We start from the raw sequence: 18220 nt of genomic DNA, 5'->3' as shown, positions 1-18220 counted from the left end.
CTTCAAAAGTACAGACATAAAAACATGAAACTCTGAAACCAGGAATGACTATATTGGTTGTAATTATTTAATGTCTCAACTTAGTGTTTAAAACATTATTAACCTCTACCTAAATTTAAATTTATGTCATTATTATATAAATTTAAATATTAAAAACAGGCAAAAAATTTAAGAAAAATAAAAGTATACTGATCTGGTAAGTTTACTCATTTCCCTGCTTCAGTCTTACAAGGTCCTTAAATATGGAAAGTCTTTGGTTTCTGAAATTTTAAAGCCATGTTATTTGCATTAGAAGAACCTATAAAGTGTCACACCTTGCTCTTGCATTATTAAGACTTCCCTGTAGGTTGACTTAAAAATTTGTCCCTCTGAATTTACATTATCATCTCTAAATATGATTTTATTTTTCAAAGTTCATAAGCTCCTGTACGATATCATGTGAATTTGGCTCATGTATTTATTACCTTGCAATTATAATTCATCATGACAGATGACTCCTGAATGCATACAGGCACCTTCACATCAAATGCAGCTCTTCAGCTTTCAGTAGCTGGTGTCAGAAGATCTGTCCTGCTGCTGCTGCCGAACACAGCTGATGAGCTGATGTCTCAGCCATTACTGAAGCAGTCTAAGACCACAGGTCACATTTATTTCTGAAATACAATCTCAGCTGAACCTCTGTCTCGGACTATCTGATAACCTGCCAAGGAACATCACAGCAAAGCTCATTCCAGACTGGAAACACTGAAGAATAAAGCAAACTACTTAAACTACAAACATATAAATAAAAATATTCAAAAGCTTAAACTGTATTTTTATTTGAATGAGACTGTTGTTTGGCCTCCCTGATGAAGAACTTACTTTGTACAGGGGTGTAATCACCTTCCATTCTGACAGATACCAATAAAGAAAAAGGGAACAGAATGTATTTTACAGACTTCTAAGTGCTGTATATGTCAAATGTCAAGCATGTGAGCTACAGAGAACCAACTTGCAACTGAAGTTAGATAAGGAGACAGCTGTGGAGATATAAATTTATTTTAAAACAGAACCTGAAGTTAAAAGTGTCCTGTTTCTAAGTGATAGCAGTGCTGGGTATCCACTCTCCTCACTTTACAAGTAGTGACTTTGGGTGGTGGTCAAATACTGTGAGCAGAGCATTAGCAACACTGACCTGTGCCTGAGAGGTCGGAGATGGGAGAGTTTCCCAGACACCAGCTGGAAGACCTGATAAAGAGAACACTGACTCTTTTCACTGTCCTCACTGTCCCATCAGACTGAAGTTTATGGTCCATAATAAAAATAAAGTGCTTTGGTTTGTGGGGGTTTTTTGGTGTTGGTTTTTTTCTGTTTGTTTGTTCTTGTCTTAGGTTTTTTTTGCTTTTCTCATGGATGTGGAGAAGCTGTGACAACCAGACCCATCTACAGGCAGAAAAAGCACTGATTTATTTTGAACACTGCTAGACAATTAAGTCAGATCAATCAACATCAGCAGCTAGAAAAAAAATAATCTTTTATTTCTGTATTATAAGGAATATGTTATATTTTCCTATTTCAGTTTAGATTTTAAGCAAGACTAAATGCAAAATACGCATTTAAGCATCCGTAAGTAAACGCTGGGAAAAAGCCAAGCTTTATAGTTCCACTCAAAAAGTTAATTTGGTCACATAAACAATTTACTTACAGACATTGAGCACTTCATGCTGTGAACAAGATTAAGATGAGCATGAGGTTGCTGACATCAACTCAAGTTTATTGCCATTTTGGAACCAAGTGCAGGACTTAGTTGCAGAGTGCAACAATTCTTCATAGTTTAACTGGGGAGGATGGGGTAGAAAGAAGAAGATTCTGAACAAGAAAAGCAGATGGGTTTTTGGAGAACTGCAAAAATCTGGATTATATAACCTAGGGCTTAAACAAGAAGCAGGAGATAAATACAGAAACCCAGGAAAGTTTTGCAGAAATGCCCATAAGCCAACATCACCACACAGCTCAGTTTAAGTCTTCAAGGTTTATTGCTACCATCTCTCCTTCCATCATGGGCACAGAAACAGAAAGATTGCTTTCATATATTTCATTCTTTCAGCTTATGAAGCAGTACATTCCATTATAGATGCAAAGTCCAGTGGGACCAAATGGCAACAGTTCCTCTACAGTCTGTCGTTCTCTAAGCTGCCACCCACTCCTGGTTGCCCTGGTGAAAGCCATACAGAGAGCAGCAAACAAACCAGCAGTGTTTGACCTGCAGAGGTTTTTTCCTCAGTTACTGTTTTGTTTTGGGGTTTTTTTGCATAACATGTTGAGCAGAATTTGAGGACCACCTCACATACCTCACTGTATGTGAGGTATATATTTAACTATATGGCAGGACAGGTTTTTTTTCATCATTTTGGCAACAAATACATGCCTAGAGAACACAAGGTAAGCCCTTGTATTTTGTGAACCTGGTAGGAACCTCCCCAAGAAAAGCAACCTTTACTTTTTCCATTCCATTGAGATTCTGATGCTCTGCAAAACAGAATGGGTAAACTTTGTGTCCTGCTTCTGGATGCAAACATAGTTCTGAAAAATCACAGGCAGAAAGCATCATTTAGTTTAACACTCAGAAAGCCTTCTCAAGAGAACTAATCCTTAAGATGACACCATTTTGAAGAAGAAAGCTCAGTGAAAAGAGAAATGGGAAACTGCCAACATCTCAGAAACTTCGTTTTCTCTCTTCATTTGCTCTGAAGGTAGGTAGGGGGCAGTCAACACAATGTCCCCATGACTAACACTCAAGCTGTCAGACACTGATCAGATTTCCTGGCTGACCTGTTTCTCAGTGAGCACTGAAACCATATGGCTTCCTCCTCCTTTAAAAATCCTAGAAACCAGAATGAAACACCACCACTTCCAGGACCTTAAGTATCAGACTGTCTTTGGTCTCCTCCTCTTTATGGTGCTGCCATTGAAACATGATGAATGACATGAACTATGAGAATAATACAGCAGAACATCTAACTGCAAGTGTCTTGTCTCCTACCTCACATACTTTGTGGTGAGGATCCAGAAGGAGACACACAACAGTCAGAGACAACAAGATCTGTTCAAGTGAGAACTGTTGAAATTACAGACTACATGTGGTGGTGCTGCCAGATTGCTTGGGCAATTTGGCAGACTTCATTAATTGTGAAAACACAATATAGATATTCCTGTCTTCTTTTTCAGAGAAGAGGAACAACAATTCATGTGTTCTGAAACCAAGGATGATCTTTGAAACCATTTTATTATTGTAAGGGCCTTGGATTATTTTGGGGAACAATGGGTTGAAAACTGCATCTCCCATTCCCTGCACAGATTAAAATCAATCTGAAGTGCAAAAGTCCTGCAGGAAAGCTCCAACCTTGCACTACCAGCCACAAGGAAGGTGCTACAGCAGTCTGGGAAAATACCAGTTTCCTATTCCCCTCCCTGACTGATGAAAGGCATGGCCAACACACTGGTGGGACACCACTTACCTAGAACATTACTGCAAAGGACTGTTATAATGCTTTGCACTGACAGGGCTATTTTAGATAAATGCTTGTAAAAAATGTCAACTACCTCTTAATACTGGAAGTTTTTGAGTTAGTGACCTCAGTGTGAAAGGGGATTATCTTCCAGAAACTGTTAAAAATGAGTACTTTACAACCCAAGTTTCCTCAAGGTATGTTAGGTTGCTTAGAAAGCAAAGGCAATAACATTGTTAGTAGTTTACTGTGGCAAAGTTTGCCTCTGGAAGTATTTGCAAGAAGCAATTTGTGTGTTGATCTCAAAAGGTTGTGAGAAGTATGTGAATATTTGCTTTTCCTTCCTATTCTTAAAGACAATGTAAACTACTTGCACACATACTGTCTTGTGCATGCCAGTACTGTAAAAGCTAATACTAGTATCTGAAGGAAAACTCAGAGTAGCTCTAGAACAGCTAGAAAAAAAAAAAGGAGAAAACTACTTTATATTTGCTTTTCAGTACTTATTTCCTTCTTTAAAAAGGACAAAAAAGCCCTTCTAACCTAAGCCATCTATATACACAAGAAAAATAATTCCAAAATCCTACAAATGTAGTTCAGTATAAAACTTTATTCCATCAAGATCTTGCCTGCTGAGTCTAAAATATTTCAAACAATGTTTTCTGGATCACTTTTTAAAATGGATGTGCTATGACTGTCAGGAGCAAGTAAAACCATTTTCTTTTTCACTGTAAAGCACAAGACTCCATAATTTAATCATGCCAAATGCTTACAATCAGAAAAGTAAGCCAAGTTGCAAGGTCTGCATTAATATAAACACTCCACTGACCTCTCATACCCCATGGCGCAGTGAGAACTCAATTTCACATTAATAAACCCTAACACCAAACTGTTAGAAACTCAGAAGACACTGGGTATTACAACTTCCATAAATTACAGCCAAGATGAAATGGCCCGTACAAGCAATTGTACAGTGATAAAGCCTAAGTGGAGGACATTTAAACAGATATTTGATTTACTGCAGAATTCCAGATCACGCTAGAATTCAAATGACAATTTACAAGTCCAGAGGAAAGAAATTCTTGCCCCATGCTAATGCTTGCAGTACTGCTACAGAAGAGCTTCATATAGTAACTTCAAGAAAGAAATTCATCCCTCTGATATTTTCAGGACACAGTCTTAGAGGCAAAACTATAAAACCTGACATTTAAGAAGAGAATGAATGTCACGGTTTAACGCCGGGAAAATAACATCCTCAGCCTTCTGTAAACCAAATCTCATGAACCTCATCTTTGCAATCTACCATAACTGGTGGTGGCTCCTTCCATTAAAAACCAAAGCTCTGATCCTAAGCTTGAGTATCTATTTCTCACATTCTTTAGAAATGTACAAATTATGAAGAGCACAGAATGGACAGCACTATCTCTCATGATTGGCAGCTACACAGGTAGTTAATTTTAATCTGTTTTCCACTGGAAACACTGCACTCAGTACTCAAGTTTGAGATGCCTCACAACATTATTCCTGGTCAGCTTTTTCTTGATTCCTCAAAACAATCCTAATTTTCCTAGCTAATATGCAGAAGAAAAATAATGGAAAGCGTGGATCTAAATAGGAGCCAAATTTGCTGAGAAGGAACTGTGCAAATGCATGTTCCTGAACAAAACTAACACCTGGACAGTTTATGAATCACTCCTGAGTCCAGACAAACCTCTTACTCCCCAGCCATGAGCAACAATGGATAATCCCAGGTGAAAAAAAATGATCCACCAAGAAAAGGATTTATCACAGAAAAAAAAAAAAATTGCAGGCTTCCAATATGATCCAGAAAAATCTCTTGGCCAATGGTTGCAGCAGCAGTAATTGTTCTAAATCTATCAATAAAGCTAAGCTGCTCCTTCTTTGACTGCAAACACCAATTTTTTTCATGGAGGATTATAAGTTGATGTTCATGGTATCTCTACCACTATTAGGGTGACAAACAGTTTAAACTACAGCAGGATCTGACATGTAGATCAATTCTGGGTCCATAAAGAATCTACACAAGAGGTTCCTGGACAGGGATTTACTGCCCCTAGTTTTTATTCTCTCTTGCTGCTAAAATTGCTTCTGTCAAGTACTTATAAGAGGAAGAAAAAAAAATCTAAAAAAGAATTAATTTTTCATGTGCTGCTGGAACAGCCTTTTAAAATTTCTGAGTTTTCAAGGCAAATACATTAATACATTTAAAATTATGCTGAACAGAAGGTGGTATTGAGCTAAATAGTGAATCAGTGGCATGAGCTGCTCACAATCAAGCAGACAGCAATTTGAAACACTGAACTAAACTGTCTAGATTTTCTCCGAGGGCAGTCACAGGCTTCATGTTACCAGTGCCAAATTATATTAGACATTTAATTTTAAACCTCAGGTACTTAAATGTAAAACCTTACAACAGTAATAGTCATAAAGCAGTGGGGCATTCCATTTCAGAGAATGGATTCTTCTATTTTTCCCCTTTAATTTAACCAGCACCTCCTGTTTTGTGGATCTGCCCACTACAAAGTAATTTATCTAATTAGGAGATGTTCACAGCTGCTTGAAAGACAGAAGCCCCAGGAAAGCAAAGGTCTGGTTTGGAAGACTTTGAAAAGTTCTCCAGAGTCACACAAAGTATTAATTTAATGTGAAAAAAAAGGTGCAGAGAAAAATTGAATCCCAATATGTTATTTTGTCTACAATAAAACCATATGACAATAAGCAGGCATATTCTCCAGTACACTGGCATTTGAATTCCAAAAGATGCTTAGCTTCTCACCATACCTGCTGCTTTCACAGTATTATCTTTTTATGACTAAAATTCAAAAATCTTTTAATGGAGAAAAAAACCCCTGAAATTAAAAAGGGTTTTTCATGCGTTAACTTGCCAGCATAAAGGACACATCTAGGAGCTTACTGGAAGATGATACACTGATAGCAATGAATTATTCTTGAGTTTTTGTGGCAGTTTTATTATAATACATCTGTTTCTGCTGACCCTTAGTTGCCCAAAACTCTGCGTTGGACTGAATTTATTTGACAGCCCCCCAGCTTTTCATTGGTTGTGTGTTTGTTTTGTTTTTTTAAATTAGAACCCCTACAAGAAATTATTCAAGTCAAGCTTCTTCAGAAATACCCACCAGTCATCTGCATTTTTTACATAACTATTTCACAGATAATTCTAGCTGTCGTCTCTTCTGATCCAGAAGTAATCACATATGAACACCAAGTCAGAAAAAGGTATTGTACATATTTGGGAGTGCAGAGCTCATGTGGAAGAAAAGGTTCCCTTCACCAGGAATGTAAACTTAGCTAAAGCACAGCATCAGGAGTCAAAGACAAGTCCAGCAAATATATCTGAAGTTGAAACAGCTTTATGAAGTAAAAGGGAAGGAAAGAGGCAGGAACTGAGGTTATATTTCTACTTTTCAACATAATAATAGGATGCCATTTTGATCTTCACTGCAGCCTCAGTTGCTACATCTGGCACTAAGGAGCAAGGGATGGTATCTGCTTGCTTGTCTGTAGGTATGTCAAGGACCGGAGGCCACATCTTGGTTTTCAATTGCCTTTCTTCCAAGCTCAAACATACAATATTGTCCAACTTTTCTTAGAAGAACTACAGTATAAAAGAAGGGTGCAAAAATCTGAAACTTCGGTATAACCTCTTAAAAGGGAAATAGAATTGGAGTGGATTAAAATGACAAAGCAGCTCTGGAAAAGGGAAAGGAACATACGGCCTTAACTGTGAAACCAGTCCAGTGTAAAGTAGTATTGCCCTAAAAGATGAAGTAGCTTCCAAAGGACTGGAGGAGCTGGGTGGACACAGAAGAGAACAGTGCTGAAGCATTTTGTCATGCTGCTTCATAGAATCTCTCTGCTGCCACTGAAGCAGAAATAGCAAGTGCTTGCTTCAGAAAATTCTTGATTAAAACTTCTACCGTTTTGCTGTAAATACTGAAGATGCTGCCCACAAGTTTGGAGCTCCAGAAACATATGTGATTATGATTTAAAACTCTCTGTTCTCATAAGTTGGCACTGTAAAGCTGCCCAAAGCTGCTTAAAAACACTGATAACTATTAGGGCTTAATAATAAGATCCAAACCTTATAGATACATACATAGATACAAGCACACACAGATACACACACACACAAATATGGGAGATGTAAAATATATTTTATTCTCCTGTAATTCTGACTGCTTTAGGGATAGCCATCAGAAACAGCTTTCCTCTTCCCTTCTCTTGTCCTGTACACATTTCTCCCTGTTACCCATATTCTCAATTTCTTCTCAGCTCATCCTTCTCCTTCACACACTGACCTGCTCTTCCCCTTCACACACTTATCTACTCTTCCCCTCTGCTCCATGAACCTTCCTTGGTTTCTCCACCTGCCTATTACACCTCCTGCACTTGGACTTCTGTGCTTCTTCAATCTGACCCATCTCTGCAGCAGCACGACAGGAGCAGCCCAGCCCCAGCCCACTTGCCACAGTTCCCCTGAGGATGCTCTCCTTTGTGGAGGCAGCAGGTCAGCTAGAGGTGAACAGAGGATACTCCATAGCTCCCAGGCACTCCACTGAAAATAGATGCACTGTTTTGTTACCAAGTATCAGGCATACCCTTCAGAAACAACAACCTTTGTCTCACTGTTACAGTCTAATCATTGCAAAGCACCACCTGGAATAAATAGTGTTTGCTGCTTTTTTGATACTGCTGATTGCTCGACAGAAAAACCACTACCACTGTGCCAGTAGTGTGCACATATTAAAGCAAGAAGGGACATGCCAAGAAGGGACATGCCGATGGAAACATCTGGATAATAATTTACTGCTAATACCTACCACACAAAATAAGAAAATAAAGAGTATCAAGTGAACAACCTACATTATGCACCTGAAATTAAAATTAAACAGTATGACAATTCCATTAGCTCTTCCTGCTGAAAAAGTATGCTATTGAGCTCTTTTGTCTAATTTCTCCCTTTTCCCTCTGATGCCAGAAGTTTGGCTTCCAACAGAGCATCAGTGTGAAGAGCAGGTTTCGGGTTTTTTTTCCCCCTCTTTTCAAATAAGCAAATCACCAATTTCCCCCTTCACCCCAAAGCAGATACCTCCCCCCCCTCAGCTGCAGGTTTCTTACCACTGCTAATGCCAGAGTTTGCAATGACTGTTGCCTCACTCCACTGATCTGCACTGGAGACCGAGTAGGAGCGCTGATGCATGCCATCCGGGCGGCTGTTGAAGGAGACTAGACTGATGCCACTGGCCATCTGAGACACAGATGGGCTAGTAGTCACGTTCCCTAGGCACAAACGGAAAACAAATCGTGTCAATAAAGGAGACAAAACTGTTGTGCATGAAGATGGATGGGTGCATCATAGCTGAGCAGAAAAAGAGAACCTAACCAACGCTACCACTCGGACCTGTGGGCGGCTTGGGGTACTGCAGATTTCAGCAGCTCGCTCAAATCCAGCTAGGGACTTCTTACAAAAACGCCTGCATTAGCCATGATGTCAGCTCACTCTCTTCATTTGTCACCTGAGAAACACAGTCTTCCACAACCCTGCTACCAGTCACATTCTGTAGAGGTTCTTGACTCGATAAAGGCAGAGCACAAAGCACAGAAAATAAATTTATTCTCCAAACCCATTCTTTATGCAAGCAACCAAGACAAGACAACTAACCTAACTCAATGTGGTTAAAACAATTACCTCTAATTAAAATTTTCTCAAAACAAGTATGTCCCTCAAACAAAGCCAAGAACACAGTGATGGGGAGCAACTACTCACTACCATTACAAGACCAAGCAAAAAATTTATTCAGATTTTTAAATTTTAAAGTGATATTATGACACAAAGAACACACTAGAGGCATTTTCCATTGACTGGAAGTATCATTATAGTGGCTTGTTCTGCAGCAATACACTCATCACACACAACTCTAACTGAAGACCTACAACACAAATGGTGAGATACAAAGAAGAGCCTTACCCAATAAACACTAGAAAAAAATTCAGCATTCTCATGACACAATGCTGGGCAGTGTGTGCATGGGGGCTCAACAGGAATAGGTCTCTCAGAATAAATTGGGTGAAGTGTGGTCTGGCTGAGTAAATTTCAGAATCAAAACAATTAAGATCTTTAAAGAAGATCAGATAATTTTTTTTGGTTTTCTATCTCACAACTTGATGTGGGCCAAAGGCTACATTACAGTTTCAGTTTCTGAGTGCATTTTACTCTTTTCCTGGCACAGGACTTGCATATCATAAAGATACAAATATTTTGCAATGCTAGTGGTGAGCCTTCAAAAGGTACCCCACAGGTCTCCTATGGATTTAAGAATACTCTTTAACACACATGTAAAAGGAAAGAAACGGACACAATTTTATAAAATACTATAACACTGCATTTCCATTGCACCTTCTACTGATGAGTTCAGAAAAATTAATGAATTATTTTTCAGTGCTCCTGTGAGGTTGTTAATTATCTGCTATCATTTCCCCCATTTTTCAGAGGTTAAATGACCCAGGGCCACAAAGGAAGATTGTGGCAGACTTGAAAATAAAAACCAGATCTCCTGACTCCCAGTTCTATCATTATGCCTTTTCCCAGAGCAGCCTTTGGGAAGACGGCAGAGCTCAGTGAACTACTTTGTGTTTATTAGAGTCGGCATAATTGTCCCTTTCTCTCCTCTCCTTCCCCAAGACTAAATCTCATCTTCAGTCCTTAACAGAGATCCATCACTGTCCATCACTGAGTATGATGCTCATACTCAGTCTCAAGAACTACTATTTGGCAATCTCTACTTTGTAGACATGAAACACATACAGAAAAATTAATTTGCTCAATTATGCAAAGTCTAGGGTGGATTTTGGCACCTCCCAAGGTGGATGTTGGGACCTCCCAAGGCAGTGCTTCAGCTACTGGCACAAAATTCCTCTCTCTAATCATCTTCCTTGGGCCACCTTTTTGTCCAAAGAATTCCATAATTCACAGTCAAAGAGTAGTGGTCAATGGCTTGATGTCCAAGTGGAGACCAGTGATGACTGGACTGGTGTTCCCCAGTGTCACTATTTGAACAGGAGAATTAAAGCAGCACGGCTTTTGGACTCTCAGAGGAGTGGAACACAAAGGGAGGGATCTATTCCCTCCCATTTCCTGCCATACCCTATAAAAGATCAGAAAGTCAGCAGCTCCTCCCTCTCTGTTTTCTTCTCACTTTCTGCTGGCTCGCCACCAGCTATCTATTGGGTTGTATGTATATTCATATTTGTATTTTTTATTGCTTTACCTTTTATGCTATTCCTTTTCCCTTGTGTTACTAAAATCTGTATCCAAATGTTTTCAGTTTCCAACTTAAAGTCTCCAGTCTTTATTCCTCTTTTATCTTCCCTTTGTGTGTAGGGGGGAAACAGAGAGGAATTCTGTCCTAGGTTTGTATTCCGCCCAGACTGCTAAATTGAGGGCAAGGAAGGAGAGTCCTCCTTTTGGCTCTGTTCCTCTGAGACCCCACCTGGAGTACTGTGTCCAGTTCTGGAGCCTCCAACACAGGGAGGATATTGAGCTCTTGGAGTGAGTCCAGAGGAGGCCACAAAGATGATCAGAGGGCTGGAGCACTTCTCCTATGAGGACAGGCTGAAAGAGTTGGGGGTTGTTCAGCCTGGAGAAGGGAAGGCTCTGAGGAGACCTTATAGCAGTTTTCTGGTACCTGAAGGGCCTACAGGAAAGCTGTAGAGGGACTTTTTACAAGGGTATGGAGTGACAGGACAAAGGGTCATGGTTATAAGCTGGAAGAGTGGAAATTTAGGTTGGACATTAAGAAGAAATTTTTTAGTGTGAGTGTGGTGAGACACTGGCCTGGGTTGCCCAGGGAGGCTGTCAGTGCCTCATGCTTTTAAGTGTTCAAGGTTGGATTGGACTTGAAGCAACCTGGTCTAGTGGAAGGTGCCCCTGCCTGTGCAGGGGGGGGTTGGAACTAGATGATCTTTAAGGTCCCTTCCAACCAAAACCATTCTGTGATTTGTAAGAAGAGCCAGACTGCTGAAAAAATTATGCCTGTAATAACCAGTCCTCTTCAGGACACGAAGTACTTAACCCACATCAACTGGGAGCAATTTGCTAATGCCGGTGTTTCAGCACCTTCTAAAGACAATTTCCAAAAAAATGTTTAGCTAAGAAATCAGGCCTACGGACACGAAAGCACAAAGCAGAGGATCAAACAATAGCTCTGTCCCTTAAAGTCACAATAAAAAATGGAAATACCATCTGACAGTACATATTTTGACATCTCTTATAAGAAATACCTCCTTCCAAATGAACTTTAGTGATGCCGCTGATGCCCACTTTGAAATAATCAGTAGGGTTTTCTATCTGGTTTTCACAATCCAGTATGATTATAAACATTAATAAACTGTTCCAATGATATACCAAATTGAAGGGAACGGCTGATCTGAAAGAGTTTAAGACCAAATGAGGGAGCCAAAAGCTTCTGAGTTGAAGATGATATAAACCAGAAGTGATGCTACAGCTTGGAAAGTCCAGATGCAGCAGTGGAACAGGCTACCAAAAGAACCTGAGGGATCTCCATCCTCTCAAGTTTCCAATGCTCAGCTATGCAAAAAACCAGCTGAACTCACCCAGCACTGGTGACAGTCCTGCTTCTTAAGCAGGAGGTAGTACAGATGACCTCTAGAGGTCCACTTCAACCAACAATATCAGGAACCTCTGAATGATGAAATGGACTTGTTCTTTTTGTTTTTCCATCCCAAAGCAAAACAAGACAACCTTCTGAGCTCAGCAGCTACTCTCTATTCCCATTTGACTCAAAATATTTCCAGCAATTTTTACTCCAGTACATCTAAGCAACAAAACACCTTACAACCTCTTTATGTTACTTGCAACCTTATTTAAAAATAATTAATTCCCCATCTTCTTGCTAATTTTTCCACTTCTCAGCCTTATCACAGCCCTGGGCGGGGCATGTGTCCCACCAGCCCCATAGGGGCTAATGCTCTCACACCAAAACAAGGACTACTGGAAGTCAACTGCTTCCCTTGAACACTTTCTATGCTGCCCAAGGCTTCTACAGAACACTGCTATTTTTTTTTTCTATTTTATAATAGGCAAATCCCAAACCAGACCTCCCCTGGTCTGTATTTTATTGTTCTTTATTTTTGCCCACGGACAAAGCCTCAGCAGCAGAAATCACCTCAGTCTTTCAGCAGAAAAGCAAGAGACAGCTAAAAAGATGAAGCCAGCAAGCACACTGCAGAGTACACCCTGTGTTTCAGGTCAAGCTCTTCAAGCAAAGCCTTGATGCATTCTGCATCATTTGTCTCCCCAGCTGTACACATATATGCACACATATGTATACCTACCTATACATTGCCAGATCCGTATTCTCAACATTAACATGAAATCCATGGGCAGCTAACTGGCCCATTCTGGAGTTGTGAAAGAGTGTCTCTTCAAACACATCAGATATGCATCATCTGGTTGCTTAAGTTGATTAGCAGGGGGCAGTTAAATTACTATGCTAATCCATGTATTCTCAGCACTGTTTCCTTGATATGGATATGTGTATATGCTTACTGGGAAGCCTTGATTAGTTCAAGCTTCAATGTGTCAAAGGCTCCAGATTCCTTCCAAAGAATAATTTTAGCTGCACTCACATGCCTAAAGTGTGGGAGATGATTTGAAAAGGTACTTACCTCTACCATATGCTATTTTTCTTTAAATAATTTGCATTTCAAAGTGAATATGGCATTTATATTTGAATGAATATCAGTATGTTGCCAGAACTGGTCTCAAATGAGCAAAAAAAAAGATGCTGGTCTCCTATTGAACAAAAATGTTTTCATCTACCAAAGAAGCATCAAAGGAAGAGTTCCTCTCTCTAGCTTTAGACAGCTTTATTAATCTTTTCTGATATAAAATACCCCGTTATGATCGCACTTACAAAATGTTCAAACAATTAAGCTCTACAAAAATGATCCAAATGAAGATTCGAGGTAATTTCTGCCAGGTTTAGTCAATGCTCAGCAGAAAAGCCTGTAAGAAAAGTGAGTGTGCTCACCCAGAATCCAATTCATGTACCCTTCTAGTCAGTGTAAATAGCCACAAACAGCAAAGATAAAGACAAGAGACCTGACATAAAAGGAATTAGCAGAGGAGTGCATGCCCATGTGTACATAGGTATGCATTAAGAGGCTGACAGAAAGACACACACTGAGGGCAGGATGTGTTTTCATTTCTTAAGCACAGAGGGACTTGCTTTGGCTCTTCATACACAGCTGGTTCAATTTCCAAAGCAGATCACAAAATGCAAAGTCAGATTACAATACTTATTGTATTGAAGCAATATTAAAAAAACCCTATAATAACACAGAATCACTGAAGGTGCTAACTTAGTAAACCCCAAAAGACAAAATATTAAAAATCTTAAATGATTCACTGTAGAAGTTTAACATGTATGGTATCTTAGAGGTACGCAGTAACCTGCCCTATGAGAAAAGGAAAACATTCAGGGCTTTCATCATGTTGCTCTTGCAACAGGAAGAATGGGGTGGATGGCATTTCAGCAATTCCCCTTTTGCTGCCTTTTAACTTAAAAAAGCAATATAGTGATTAATCACTGGGCAGCAATGGTTCTTTTAACAAATGCATCATTTTAAACTAAGCCTTCATCAACTATGCCACCCACTAATTACAAATGCAGAATTAATATAATTCACAACTATGCCCTAAAAAGTTGAAATGCAAGTCACTTTAAAATGTGGAGGAGGTCTCCATTTCCTGCTGCAGACACATCTGTGGTTTTTCTCAAACAAATTACTCGGTTACAATAAATTACATTCTGGAGTGCAACCAGCATACTCCTGAATTTATGAGATGACCAGACATTGCAAGAGTTGTGAAGCAGAATTGTATTTTTTCATGAAGCAGCAGCATAGGAGACCTGCAGAGAATGGCTGCACAGCAGCACAGAAAGAATGAATTAGATGTACTACAGCCTACTGCTATGCTTTCACCATGGCCAGGTTTTATTTGTGCTACAGTCTTCATGCTCATGACGAGTTTCTCTTCCAAAATAAGAAACAAACCTCTTAAGGCCAGAGGGCTGTGCTCACCAGCTGTTAGAACTAATGAAAAATACATTAGAGCTGTAGGTCAGGAAACCCCGACTCTTGATATCAGAGGGTTAATTGTTTCAAATCATGTTGGGTCAATTTGTGTTGCAGGAATGGTGCCTATTCTTGAGATGCCCTCTAATTCATTAAAAGGCACTGTCAAGTAGATTAGATTGGCTATTGGTCATCCATTCAAAACCCACACCCAACACAGCTCCCTGGATTGTCTTCAGGCATTTGGGTGCAAAAGGGAAGTGAGGGAGGCCACCACTTTGCTAGTTGAAAAAGATAAAATATACTCCCTTCCCCATTCTTCAGTTCTGCATTACATTAATGAATTAATTCATAGCATAATTTGGGTTGGAAGGGACCTCAAAGACCAGGCAGTTCCAACCCCCCAGGCATGGCCAGGGACACCCTCCATTACACCAGGTTGATCCAAGCCCCAGTCCAACCTGGCTCCAACACTTCCAGGGATGGGGCATCCACGGATTTTCGGGACAACTGCTAGAATTGTGCATAAATCTTTCCAGTGGACAAAACTTCCCTCAGTGTCACTTCCTGCCTTCTGCTTTACCTAGAAGTATGAACGCTGGGACAACCCCTGCTTACCTGAGGTAATTCTGGGGATGGCTCTCCTGGATACCATCACTTTGCTGCCTCACATCTCAGCATCTCTTATTTTCAGATATATGCTGTTTTCTTTGAACTCCAGAGCCAGCTCATGCACAGCACTGAAATCTGTGTAAAATGCTACTTACTATCCCTACAGCACCTTGAATTCTCATTGAATAGTGCTATGTCAGCATGAGCAAGGAAGGAATTGCCCAGGTGTCAGAGCACTGTCTGGCCATGCCCTCAGGAAGATCAGCTGTGGGACCAGGTCTGGAGAGCTCCAACTTCCATAACCAGGATGTTGAGTGGGTTTATTAATGGGGGAAAATCTACTGACGTAGAGCTAGGGATTCTGTTCCCATCTCACAAGAGTGTGCAAACAGCACACAAGGGACTGAAAGTAACTGGAGGTTACTAGAACATGGAAGGAGAAAAAAAATGAGATGATAGTATCTTCCTAAAACACACTGGTTCCATTACTGAAACTCCCTCACTACACTGGTAATGATTTTCCATACTGTAACTTGCTTGTGGGTTTAACTTCATTATTTGATTTTCTCAGCAACATTTACTATCTGGCCAAGTTTCCTGAAGACAAGCAACTATTAATAGAGAAAGACCTCCCATCTCACAGCCTGGCAGGGCAGCCTCTGTGAATGGGGCTTGACTAGAAGTGTACAAACTGAGAAGGGTCAATACTAATGAACAAATAAGGCAATGCCAAGAAATATCCTGGCAGTGAAGGACATGGAGTCTAACGAGAAAAGCTATTATTCTCAGAGCATGCCAAACCTACACAGCAAGTGTGGAGGAAAATTAAGTCATCAGAGGAGACATCTCTTCTAAAAGAAAGTTAACCCATGATCTTCACTAAGGACTTCTGCTTGAGATCTCAAACTGTTTATTCTGCTGGCTTCAAAGTATGCTTTCCTTTCCCAGTAGGCATATTACAAGTTTTTCAGTAATTTTACAAATAGCAGTAACAAACGAGGTATGTTTTGCTTTCTGGGCAAGCCCTATCTGAGGTTACCTGCTTTTTAACGACTGCATCTCTAAGATCCAGAAATGACCATTTTACACCAGTGTATGCTCTACTTTGCATTGCTCTTATTTGGCTGCAAATCCTGTAAAGAATTTAACTTTGCAAAAAATACAAGAACAAAATCCAATAAATCTGAGGTACTATGCTGCTTGCATGTAAAGGGGCCTGAGGCAAAAGATGTAAAATGCTTCCTAATCCCTTTGACTGTCTGTGAAAGTTATTAATAATGGAACTGGAGAGGGAGTGGGAGGGGGAGGTCTTACCTGCATGCTGGATCTACATTAAAAGCTGGTAAGATTAGCCAAACTAACTTTGGGAGCTTTCCAGGAGCATACAAACCTCCCCAGACCCTTTGAGCTGGAACCAGAGCCTCTTTCAGATGGGGAGGGATGACTGTTGGCGCTCAAATATCCTTCAGACCCTCAAGAAAATGGAACAAAGAAACTTTATGTTCGAAAAAGAGACAATAGATATGAATGTGAGATGACTTTTTTTTTTTTTTTTTTTTTTTTTTTATAGCTATTGCCACTGTAACAGCAGCTAAGTGAATGCATGTCTGCAGTGTGAGCAGTTTTGATAAACAGCCTCTGTGGGCCACACAACGGGGATAATGTATCCTTAAGTACTGCCAATGAGCTGCCATTCTGCACAGCCAATTACTTCTGTGCGTCTGTCACTCAAAGGAAAAATGACTGAGCCCATTAGATCAAACCTTTGTCACTGTTCCTAATGCACTCTTAGGCCTCATTAATCTGAGGGAGCAGCAACACAGCCGCCGGTGCCTCATTGCCTCCCCCACAACAGGCCCACGTGAATCTTCTCATCTCTCCCCCAAGTGCACCACGTTAATCAAGCTCTCCTTATTACCCCGGTCCCTGTCACGGCGGAGAGCGCTCTCTCTCTTAAATGCTCTCATTATGGTCCATCTTTAGAGCCGGCTGAGTGGGAAAAAAAAAAAAAAAAAAGAGCCAGAGAGAAAGAGAAGAGGAAAAAGCAAGTCCGATCACATTAATATTCATGACAATAATTAGTATTCTAGGTCACTGAATATTCATGCTATTAGTTTGGTTTTTTATGGGTTTGCTGGATGTCCTGATTGCTGGAGTGTGGAGGAAAACAGCATGGTTGGGACTTTAGATGTCAACGGCAGCTCAATACTCAAAACACATTTGTGATTTTTTTTTTCCCTTTTGGTAAATCAGCTTCAATCCTCCTGATGACTTTAATATTTTAGAATCGCTGGGGGAAAAAGAATGAACAGTTCTGCAAAGGTCTTAACATCCAACCAGTTAGTATTACAATGAGTAACCATCAAAACTCAGTGAGATTGCATTGGGTGGACAAGACAGATCTGTGATTTTATTCAGGATACGGAACAATGGAGGCATGAAAATCAACCAGAGTGAAACGGGCATGGGTTGAGAAGCAATGACTGCATCTTGTTTGGCATCTACAGTTATCCACCTGAAGATTCCTGACACATTTCTACTGTTTATCTACCTGTCATTAGAGACTGGAACCATGTGCCCACCATTAGAAAAAATTGTAAGACATTTCATTATTTACATATTCCCCTAAAGAGAAAATCTGAGCAAACTTGTTTTTTTCAATATTTAACAAATGCAGGGGTTTATTTCCTTAACGCTAGTATTTGTCCTGCTCCTTCTTCTGCTAATATTAAGGAATGCAGGGTACTACCAGTGAAAGGTTCTTTCTCTCTAGTTCTGGAAAGGGTAAATCCTACTCCAAAGGAACTGGAGATGACGACCTTGAGGGATCCCCCTCTAGTGGGATGAAAGAGAAATCTCTGATTCATTTAAAATAGGGCTGCTTTTCCTTTGAAACAAGCAAACTGACAAGTTCTCCTTTCATTCACTACAGCTGTATATCATTGAACTAACAGCAAACCCAACCAAATGGAAAATTG

General features: G+C 40.1%; 1 protein-coding gene across 5 annotated transcripts in view; it reads right to left on the bottom strand.

Annotated features, from left to right (window-relative positions):
• The window catches only part of AGAP1 (ArfGAP with GTPase domain, ankyrin repeat and PH domain 1), a 352299-nt gene that overhangs the window by 103977 nt on the left and 230102 nt on the right, over positions 1-18220 (bottom strand). For 4 of the 5 annotated variants that reach the window (XM_030453884.1, XM_030453885.1, XM_030453883.1 and 1 more), the window contains one exon: positions 8649-8810. The exons of the other annotated variant lie outside the window; for it this stretch is intronic. In XM_030453884.1, coding sequence (XP_030309744.1) covers positions 8649-8810 — 162 coding nt within the window. The remainder of the gene's footprint in view (positions 1-8648; positions 8811-18220) is intronic. 5 annotated transcript variants of the gene reach the window in all.

The sequence above is a fragment of the Calypte anna genome, chromosome 7 (assembly GCF_003957555.1).
Source record: "Calypte anna isolate BGI_N300 chromosome 7, bCalAnn1_v1.p, whole genome shotgun sequence".
In the NCBI taxonomy this organism is placed as follows: Eukaryota; Metazoa; Chordata; class Aves; order Apodiformes; family Trochilidae; genus Calypte; species Calypte anna.
Note: the sequence above shows the minus strand (reverse complement) of the source record. Positions and strands in the feature narration are given on the sequence as shown.